This window comes from Anomaloglossus baeobatrachus, chromosome 8 (assembly GCF_048569485.1).
Source record: "Anomaloglossus baeobatrachus isolate aAnoBae1 chromosome 8, aAnoBae1.hap1, whole genome shotgun sequence".
Taxonomy (NCBI): Eukaryota; Metazoa; Chordata; class Amphibia; order Anura; family Aromobatidae; genus Anomaloglossus; species Anomaloglossus baeobatrachus.
In genome coordinates this window covers 66553267-66564368 of record NC_134360.1, presented here as the reverse complement: position 1 = coordinate 66564368, position 11102 = coordinate 66553267, and the positions used below count along the sequence as shown (strand labels likewise).

The following is an 11102-nucleotide window of genomic DNA, read 5'->3' as shown; positions in this document are numbered from 1 at the left end:
CACGAGGCTGCTGTTGACACGTCCCCGAGCTCCCCACAGATCAGTCCTTTTCTGCCCCTCTGGCTGTTTTGCAAAAGAGCAAGAATCCCTTGGGACATGAATACTTAGCATGCAAAACGGGCTGTAATCATGGTACAAAACACACAGAGCACACCGTAATTAATGTATGAAACACGGACAAGGGCACAAGAGATCATTATTAAAGGGGTTTTCCAGTTTTCGGAAAATCCTTTTCCGCCTGCTGCAGTTTGTTTAAAAAAAAAAAAAATCAGTGCCATACTCACCTTCATCAGGTCCAGCGCGGAGTCTCTGCCACTGTTGTTGTGTCTGCAGTGCTGACATCACATTAACAGTGCTGCAGCCAATCGGTGAGCTCTGCAGCTTTGCTAAAGTTGATGGCATGAACAACTCAGACAATAACAGACATAGCGGGTAGTGGAGGAAACTCAGTGCTTAGACCTGAGGAAGGTGGGCAAAACGCTGAATTCTTTTTTAACATAAACCCCAGTCAATAAATACTGGTTTTCTAAAACTTGAAAGTCCCTTTTGTTTAAGTGACATTTTAAGTAATTGATTTTGTTTATTTTACCTTCTTATATAGCACTATTAATTCCACAGCGCTTAATAGATTTGATCATCACTGTCCCCATCAGGGCTCACAATCTAAATTCCCTGTCAGTCTTTGAAGTGTGGAGGGAAACTGGAAAACCTGAAGGAAATCCACACAAACACGGGGAGAACATATAAACTCCTAGCAGATGTTTTCCTTGGTGTGATTTGAACCCATGACCCACATGCTGCAAGATTGTAGTGGTGACCACTGAGCCACCGTGCTGCCCAATAAGCCCAACTCAAAGATGTTGTGGTGCAGCACGCTTCCTAAATATTATATTGCTAACATTTGAAGATCTAGAAACTTTGTCAGTGCAGAAACATGAGATGACTGACCCCATGTATTGTCATACCCCCAGAAGTCTCCTAAAGGTGGCCTTCACAGGGTTGCACTGAGGGGGGGGGGGACATCTCTGTAGGCCCCTTAAGGAGGTGCTGGACTCATGCACCCCGCCCCTGAAGACCTCGGTTGATGTAGTAGTGTACATATTGTGGATGTGTTTATGCTTATGTTGCACATGTGGCCACTTAGTGGCCGGTTTCAGGTACTTTTTCTTGGCAAGATGTTAAAGGTTGCCTAGCGATAGTAGTAGCCAGACTGGTAAGAATATATATATATAAAAATATATATATATATATAGGCAGAGACATCGTCATACCACTCCATGTCTCTTCCTCGTCTGTGAGTCTGAAAGCGGTACTACAGGGAAACGTCATAGTTTTGCTATATCGGCGCTGCATATGCCCATACAGTGTACAGTAGCGGTAGCTCCGGGTGGGCCACTAAGTTCACGGAGCCCAGGGCAACCAGCTCTCCTGTCTTCCCTCTTCCCTGGTAGTTACGCTATTAACTGTGTCCTTCAAAAGGAAGTGCAGTGGTCATCGAACACAGCACAAGCTGCTGAAAATAATAACCCCTTAATGACTGCGGGTGGTAATATTATGTCCTAGCGGTCTTAGCTTTAATCCCAGCGGACTGCTGCAAGCAGCCTGCGGCGATAAGCGCACATATCAGCTGATTTGTTCAGCTGACGTGTGCGTGCCAGGCACGAGTGGAAACGCGTTCTGCCCGTGCCTTTTAACCCCTTAAATGGCGCTGTCAATATGTGACAGCGCCATTATACTCCCGATCACGCTAAAACTTTACTTACAGCCCGACACCGGAAGTCACTTGATGTGATCACGTGGTTCCGAGGCTTGTAATGGTAGCACAGGGTGCTGTAGCTCACATGGCTAAGGTCCTGTAACCAGCAGCCGATTGCTGCTTATTACAAGACATGAGCTTTTCTGCCAATCTGAGCGGTGCTGCTCTGATCGTGAGAAAGGAACAAGGATCAGACTGCTGATCCTCATTGCCCCCTAGGGGGACTATTAAAAGAAAAAAAAATTTCAAAAATTAAAAAAAATAAAAAAAAATAAAATTACCCCCTTTCTCCCCGTTGAAAATTAAAGGGTTCAAAAAATAAAAAATATACACATTCAGTATCGCCGAGTTCAGAAATGCCCGATCTATCAAAATATAAGATCAATTAATCTGATCAGTAAATGGCATAGCGAGAAAAAATCCAAGCGCCATAATTATGTTTTTTTGCTCGCCACAAATTTTGAGCAAAATGCAATAACAGGCGATCAAAACTTAGCATCTGCACAAAAAATTGTACCATTAAAAACGTCAGCTCAAGATGCAAAAAATAAGCAGTCATTGAGCCCTAGATCCCGAAAAATGAGAACGCTACGGGTCACGGAAAAACGTACTCTCCTTTTTTCAGACAAACTTCTAATTTTTTTTAACCCCTTAGATAAAAGGATGTGTTCCGCCCCCACGTCAGCAGCTGGGCTGCTCGGATCCGGATCCGCGGTGGCTCAAGGGGCGTCCGGACCTGGGGGTCGTGCGGCCACTCAAATGAAGGGGATATTTACAGGGGATGGTGTATCTACAGTTCGTGACGCCACTCGTGGTGTGTGGTAAGATTGGAGTACCACCGCTGATGTTGGGGAGTACCCGGGGCAGCCAGGTGTTGCAACCCTCCATGGGTATGGGGGTTGCCCCGGGACTCGGTGGTGGGGTAGAGAAGTGCCGTTAACGGGTGTAAGGGTCAGTTGTGTACTCTCTCAGTCCATGAAGCTGACACCGACAACTTGGTAAACCAAAGTTCTGGACACCGCTGCCGCCGAGGGGAGCTAGTTTGGGTCCCGTCCACGATGGTGTTGCCTGATGATCTGTGACCTTTTCCCTGGCACTTAGTCTGCTTCTTAGTTGGCCCTGGTAGCTTGAAACTAGTCGGGTCCCGCTCCCCAGTGGGGCTAACTGTGGGAGCTTGCTCTCAGGGTTCACGCTTGGGATTTCCTGGACCATTTTAGTGGAAAGTCCTATCCCCCTCGTTGCGCTAGTACCCCGAATTTGGAGCGGATGGAAAGCGGATCTTGAAGGCTCCGTTCTCGTAGGGTCAATTGTCAGGTTGCCTGAAGCTACTCCCTGACCTAGGGTCCACGTACCCCATCGTACCCTGGTCCCAGCCCGGTGATGGTACAAGGCCGCTGGCTATCCTCCTTGAGAATACCGTGCCCCTTGTCACGATCCCCTGTGACCGGGGGTCCAGCTCCTACTAGGCCCAGACCACCGACTGCCACCTAGTTACTTCCAAGGAGCCCGGCTCCTGACCTCCTCTCTCCTTCACTTCCAACACTGCACTGGCCTACTCCTGACACTCCTGACCTCCCCTTAACCAACCCCCCAAATGGGCGACCCTATTCCACTCAGGCCGTCCTCTGGTGTGTCTGGTGGGTGTGGTGCAGAGTGTACCTAGGATTTTGATTAGCTGGTTTTGGCAACACCATAGTTAGGGACCCGCAACCAAGGAGGAGGTGGATATTGCACAGAAGGGCAGATTGCACAATACAATGTGACGACATGATAGGCCAGGGTGTCACATAAACCTATTCATCTTTGGTGCCTATGAACTCGCACCAACCTCAGGCATCACACCAACACATCAGTTTTACCATATAATGAACACAATTAATAAAATATTTCAAAAACAATAGTGCAATCGCACTTTTTTTTGCAATTTTTCCCGCATTTGGAATTTTTTTGCCATTTTCCAGTAAATTTAGGGGGAAAACTCATGGTTTCATTTAAAAGTACAGCTCGTTCTGCAAAAAATGAGCAATCACATGACCAGATTGACTGAAAAATAAAAAACGTACATCTCTCGGAAGAAAGATGGCGAAAAAATAAAACAGAAAGCGCAAAATCGGCCGGTCGTGAAGGGGTTAAGTTGGGTGTCGCGTTACAGTCTGCAGAACCAAGTTGCTTATGGGAAAATTTGCTTTGATACCAGTGATTAGAATTACAAGAACATTCTCGGAATGAATTATGCTCGTAATCAAAGGTTCCACTTTATTTTATGCTACAGTATTGTTAGGGGGTGTAAGGCACGGCCGCCCCTGCCCTGCAATCTACTGTTTGTTAGGCCGAGGCCACACGGGGATTACTGCGATCCCCTCGCATGACACTCGGCTCACGCTGGCAGTACAGCAGAGCTGAGTGTCATGCGAGTGTCCCTGCGACTGAGGTCCGACCGGGCGAGCGGACCTCAGCTGTGGGGGGGCGGGCCAGCACTGAGGAGGGGCGGGCCAGTACTGAGGAAAGGCGGGCAGGCGCTGCAGAGGGGAGGGAGGGATTTATCTCCCGCTCTCCTCTGTTGCCGGCTATTGCCATTCTCGTCCTGCACTCGCAGGACACCAGTGTACCGCGAGGTCAGTGCGATTTTTCTCTCGCCCCATAGACTTGAATGGGTGCGAGAAAAACAATGATCGCATTACAGTTGCAGCATGCTGCGATTGTTTTCTCGGTCCGATTAGGGCTGAGAAAATAATTGCTCATGTGCGCTGACACACAGGCTAGAATTGGTCCGAGTGGAATGCGATTTTTTATCGCACTCCACTTGCACCGGTTTTCAAGCCGTGTGGCTTAGGCCTTAGAGTAAATGTGATATTGTATTTCAGTGCTTTTTCTGGCCACCTAGTAGCCGGATTTTGAATAGCAGTTTCCTATTTCCTGGTAGGTAGGGACAGGGTTAAAGGTTCAGTAGACACCCTCTCGGAGGTGGAATTTTAGCAAGTAGAAGATAGGCAGCAGCCATGTTTTACTCAGTCAACCTACATCAAACTGTCACTCATCTGGCATGGACGTCCGACAATCAAGGTCCTCGTCAGAAACATCGTCCTGATGTGTTTCCCCCTGTTTGATCCACAGGGTTCATCAGGGGACAATTAGAACAAAGTCCAGGACAAAGAGTATTGCAGATCCCGGTAGCAGCCAGAGTCGAGGTGCTTTGAGGATTTTCCCAAAACAAATTTTTTATCTTTCATTGTGTTCAGCAAAGAAGAACTGTTTAAATTTATCCGAGCATGTAATTGTCTTTTTTGCTTAAGGATGAAGAACCCGACTCTTACATATGAGTACAATCATGCAATGATGCATAATTTTCACATCATATCCAAGAGATTGAAGCTGTAAAGGGAATCTGTCAGCAGGTTTTTTCTATGTAAGTTGAAGACAGCATGCTGCAAAGGTTAAACATAAAATTCAGGGATGCCTGTGTGGCGCCCCAGGACCTGGTCGCCACAACAGCATTGCCCTTCCAAAGGGTTAATGCTGTGCCTGGAGGTAATGGGGAGGTCCATTGGCTAGCAAGTTTAACATCCACCGCAGTTCTCCCTCCGGACAGCAGGGGGAGCTCTGAACCTGGAATTCCAGGGAGCCTTCCTCAAGTCTGACCTGAGGGAGGAAGTAGAGTCAGTCTGTAGAGAGAAGTGACAGTGAACAGACGGAGAGTGTGCTGTCCTGTGGATCTGGGGCCTAGAGCTAGAGTAGCTTGGCCTAGAGAAGCAGGAGTAGCAGAGAGGCAGAGAAGAGACTCGGACATCGGAGTCTGTGGCCACCAGGGCTTAACATACTCCCTGGTAGCCGAATCCGAAGGGCAGGAGAGCTGCAAGCACCTGGCCCATAAACAGCCCGAAGGTACAGCTGCAGCATCAGGGCCCGGTGTGGACTCCAGCAGAGAAGCACCAGAGAGGGCCTGCGCAGCCTGTTACAGAGGGAAAGGGACGTGCCATCGGTCCCCGCAGCAAAGAGGGCCATTGCTGGATTCAGAGAAGCAGGGTCCTATCATAACAAAGAAAAGCACAGGAGTAGGCCTCATACTCAGCTGGCCAGAAAGATCCCCCCAAGTACTTCCAGGCCGACCGGATCCCCATCACCACCTGTAACGGTCTCCCAGGACTGGACTGTTCCCAAAGTAAAAGAGGAAAAGGTAAAGAGACTGTTGTTTGTGCCTGGTTCTTTCATTGCCTGTCGGCCCTGCACCGTGTTAGCCACACAACACCATAGACTTTCACGAGCACTAACAGTGTCCCCGGGGCTCCGCTCCACCTGTGGGGAGCAGTACCACCATTGCTGCTATATCATCACCCCGGAGGCCTCACACAGCAGCGGCGGCTTAATAGCCGCAGACCACAGGTGGCGTCACGAACACAAACTTTATTCTTCAAGCCACATATTCTACTGACACCCACCAGGGCCACGGAGCCGGGCCCAGCCACCACTGACTACCACCGGACTAGTCCGGCCCGGCACCGGGTGTCCCATAGCCCTGGGGTGGGCGAGTCACCTGTCTTGTCAAGGTCTGATTTGTTGTTGTTTTGCTGTTTGTTTTAGCAGCAGGACTTATCATTGCTCGTACTACAATGTGATGCGTAAGGCGGTCCAACACACCTCCTCCAATGTACAATCGCTATGTAAAACCTGGTGTGGGGTGCGACAGTTCTCTCAGCTCTGCTACTTGGCTAAATCTAAAATACTTTCACAGATTGGTGCAAATTGGATTGTGTAGATGCAGACCACTTGGATTGCCCATGCTGAGCCCTGTGCACTAGGTTGCCAAATGTCTCGGATTTGCCGAGTCTTCCGGGCGGTAGAGAGTGCTGTTTATGTAAAGGTTGGCTGGGCGGTGGGCATTTTGCAGGACGGTTTGGGGTTGATAGGAGGGTCAGGATAATTTGGATGCAGGATATAAACTTTGTATGACTTGTCTGCAATAAATAGTGCTTGTGCATTATTTATCTGCGAAAAGCACTATTGGAAGAACCCGAGAAAGTTGATGCAATGTGTTATTCATGGAAACCAGCTTGGAAATCTTGGTTCCTGGCATTCATGTGGTTGTATCTTTGACACATACCACCTACTTAAGTGCATTTCATGGCAACAATATTCCCTAAAAGACGTCTGTTCCAGCTGAATAACGAGATCCGCAACACTGCAAAGATTCTTCAGGAACGGATTGATGACTTTTGAGCTATATCTCACTAATAGCCAAATAAATACAAAAATGTAACACTTTATTTGAGCATGTCGTACCAAACACAATATAACAACATGAATCATCATGACTGGTCATAGGTCACAATCACATGAATTATTTTTAGAAAAGTCGAGGAATAAAATAACTTCTCTATAAAACAATGTGTAGAAGCACGAGCAATGCTCACCAATCAAAATAAATCACAAAACTGATTTATAAATTTACACAAATGTACACTTAGGTCATAATGCCCTCGAATAGATCTTTTTTTTGGATAAACTTTTAAGGCAAAAGGTAGAAGATTAGGTATAACTTTAACGTTTCTGCAACACATCCAGCTTATCATCAGCGATCGTCATCTGGACTTGGCTCATCCTTTTAATGGCCACACTATTGGCCGTGATTCTATTTAATGAGCTAAACATTTACATAATAATAAACCAGGGCATTAATCGAGTTACTAATTGTTCTTAATAAAAGCCCATTCTTAAGAAATCATTTGAATCTACTGGAGAAAACAGAAATCAGTAATTTGCCTTTAAAGGGACTGTCCCATGAGAATGACGCATTTCTATACGCTGTATTATTGCAGTGGGGAGGAGGTCTCAAAGGGGATGTGTTTGTCTGGCAGTGAATTAATACAGTAATAAAAAATAATAGATTAAAGCGCACTCACATTTCAGAAGCCTATGGATCCAGTGCAGGCTGCCACAGAGTCTCCGACAGCTCTAGAAGCAGTGTCTGCCCCATTCAGAAGATCCAGCACCATGAGTGACCAGAAAAATCAGTTAACGTGTTCTTTTAGTTATCTAAATTTGCTTGATTCAGTGCTGGAGCTTTTGAATGAGGTGAAACACTGCCTCCGGAGTTGATGGAGACCTTTGGAGCAGCCTACACTGGATCCAGAATAGGCTCTGGAGAAAGAATATGCCTTTGTTCATTAGTTTTAATCAATCCATGGCTGAATTTGTTTTAAAAAAACCTGGACAAGCCCGTTAATTAGGGTCCCCTATATAAGTCAGATAACTAGTTCTTCTAGTTCAGTGTTTCTCAACTCCAGTCCTCAAGACCCACCAACAGATCATGTTTTCAGGTTTTCCTCAATGTTAGACAGGGAATAATTCCATCACCTGTGCAACATTAAGGAAATCCTGAAAACATGATTGAGGAAAACCTGAAAACATGATCTGTTGGTGGGTCTTGAGGACTGGAGTTGAGAAACACTGTTCTAGTTAAATGAATTTGACTGCATCTGTGCTGAAGCTTTTGAATGAGGCGAAACACAGATTCCAAAACCAATGGAGACCTTTGGAGCAGCCTAGTGTGGATCTGTAAGGGTCTCTGATAAGTGAATATGCCTTTCTTTATTATTTCTAATCAACCTAAGGCTAAAAAAATAATCTAAACCTGGACAACCCCTTAAATTAGGGCCCTCTTTATTAGTAACAGACCAGAGCAACTTCAAAGAACATCACCGGATGTGAAGTACTCAGCATATCCGTGTGTTTTATGGTCTGCCAGTTACTTGAAAGGTGTAATGTAATACTATGCAAGAGTGGAAAATTAAGACCTATCTATGTGAGTGTGGATAAAACACATCCTCTGCAAGAGTTGAGATATATACTGTATATCCAACTTATTCCTCATTTGTCTGTGTGTCATGGTCCAACAATGTGGCTGGATTGTGATGCACGGTCTGCTTGTGATATCCCCAAAATTGGCAGCCTCGTATCTAGCCCTCAGATGTAGGTCAGGCAGTCCATCATGGTCCTTGCTCACACCGTGACATATGTGGCATTATTTTAAGGATGTGATAGTAGTAGTATCTTTTAAAGCAGCCTACCAAGGCCTACCATCTGTGAGTGAAAACCAACAAATGAGCTGGAACACATGTTGGTATTAGTGATTTTGCTCGCCACTGCCATTCGTTATGTGATCAAGCCTCGAGAATGTGAGTTTGAAAATGCTCGAGTTTCCCATTGACTTACATCATGCTCGGTACTCGAGGTGCGTTGGTGCAATCCAATGCTTGATCGGGTAATAAGCAGTGACTAGCATGTTCACCCATCATTAGTTGGTCTAAGGGCAATGTGTAGGTGTCTGTGAGGGACATGACAATCTGGGTGGCAGAAAGGTGACCAAGGATGAAAGCTTCAGCTGTGGGAGTAGGTGTTCATGGTTGAGACGGAATCTATTGGCCGGTAAGTAACCGCAACGAATTTATGAGATTGTAAAGTGCAAAAAGAGCAGAGTGGTGCACTACTGTTGATACCTCCGGGGCGACAGTAAAAACCTTGAGGGTCCATAAAAGTAATTGTGACTGAAATGTTTAAACCTGAAGTTTTGGTGAATTATTTCTACTAGAAAGTGACAAGATCTCTTCAGTAAAGTTTCTTGGTACTTTCCCATGTGTCTTTCTGCCGTCTATGTATCTTCACATATTCTGGGTTTTCATAGCTGAAAATGCATTTTGATAGGAATAGTCCTGAGAGAGTTACTTCTGTAAACTGTCTCTTTACTGTCTAAAGCTTAGTAGAACTTTGCACTACTGGTCTAAAAGAAGCCTCGAGATGCCATATTATGTACAGCATTATGGGACTATTTTTGATGGAACCAGATTGATGAGATACTTGTAGCCCATAGCTAATTACTGTACAAAAATGTTACTTATTTACATTTAGATGTTCTTCTTGTACCAAATTCCAACATTTTCAATATTCCTCTGACGTCCTCCTTCCAGGAGCTTTACGTTTTTCTCTACTGTCTCATTGCCGTATCCTCACATGCAGATCGTGCCGCACTATGTATTGGCCTGCAAGATGGTATGTAACTCGTATGCGCATAAAACTGTGTAAACCTCATCACATCCACTGGCAGTGCTTCTGGTTTAGCTCTTTCAGCGACAGGTAGTCTGCTGCAACATTGGCTACCTTTGATGGTTTGCCACCATGATGCTGTGGACAAGGAGTTGTAGAAGAAATATTTTCTTTCTGATTTTCAGAACTTTCTTTTCCTTCTTGTTCCGTCACATTCTCTGCTTCTTGATGACAAGAAATTTCACCTATCTCATCATCACATTCGGGATTTTCAATGACTTCCACCAGTACAGGAATCTGCATGACTTGATTTGGACTATCCTGTTCAAATGACCCATTATGGACACCAAAACTAGCAAGAGATTGAGGAGCGCAGAGATACTCAGCCTCGAATAGAGGCATATCTTCACTGGTTGGGGAGTGTAAAGACTGATTTAAAATTGTTGATGGAAAATGGTCATATGCGAAGTAGACAGAAGAGAAATATTCCTGGTTGGTAAAACTCGAGCCGGAGTTCCCCATTTGGTCTTTTTCCATTTCTGGTCTTGACGTTGGAGGGCTTTTCAGATGTTGTTCTTCTACACTACAGTTCAAACTAACAGGGGAAATAACAACAGGGGTTGGATCCTGAAAGAATGGTGAAAAAACATAAGGCGTGGACAGCCATTTCTGAAAAGACAAAAAAAACAGAAATAGAATTATTAATTATTCATGAAAAGACTATTGACTTGTAATTGTTTATCGACCTACATTGATAAGAGATTATAATGTGCCCACTTCATCCAGTTAGTATATCACTGTGATAAAGTAATATGTTATTGTTCTATTACATATTACAGATCATTTCGGCTATGCCAACATTAAAAGAACAAATGTGTCCTGATTTCATAACATATTATGTGTTACATTCAGTTCCCAAATGCCAATTATCGGGACTACTGGTGTTTGAGAAGTTGATGCCCACTGACTTGTTGGATATAAAGATATTGTCATGGGAGGATCTCTGGTGAGTCTGAGACCCCAAGGTCGCAGAGCCTTATTGTGTGCAGGGGTACATCTTATGTTAAAATGTATTTGATTTTAGTTTGGTGCTGTAGGCGTGAGGACTCTTTCCTATCTGGCTATCTTTTGGAGCCTTAATCCCATGTGCAAATCTTTGTGATCTCTCCCCTTCACTATAAATAGTCATGTGTCCTAACATCTGATGTTGGTTATAGATTTTCATATTTTAGCTGTTCACTTTGGAAGGAGCCTGTCTTTGGAAGAAGCTGAAGTTTTCTGACGATTGCAGCTGTAGTATTACCTGCAT

The 11102-nt window shown here is 45.1% G+C and overlaps 1 protein-coding gene across 1 annotated transcript in view; it reads right to left on the bottom strand.

The window, feature by feature from the left end:
* Positions 1-7081: 7081 nt before the first annotated feature.
* Positions 7082-11102, bottom strand: part of IL2RB (interleukin 2 receptor subunit beta) — a 63081-nt gene continuing 59060 nt past the window's right edge. Inside the window, exon 15 of the mRNA XM_075320834.1 lies at positions 7082-10462. Within this exon, the coding sequence (XP_075176949.1) occupies positions 9839-10462 (624 nt within the window). The 3' untranslated portion in view covers positions 7082-9838. The remainder of the gene's footprint in view (positions 10463-11102) is intronic.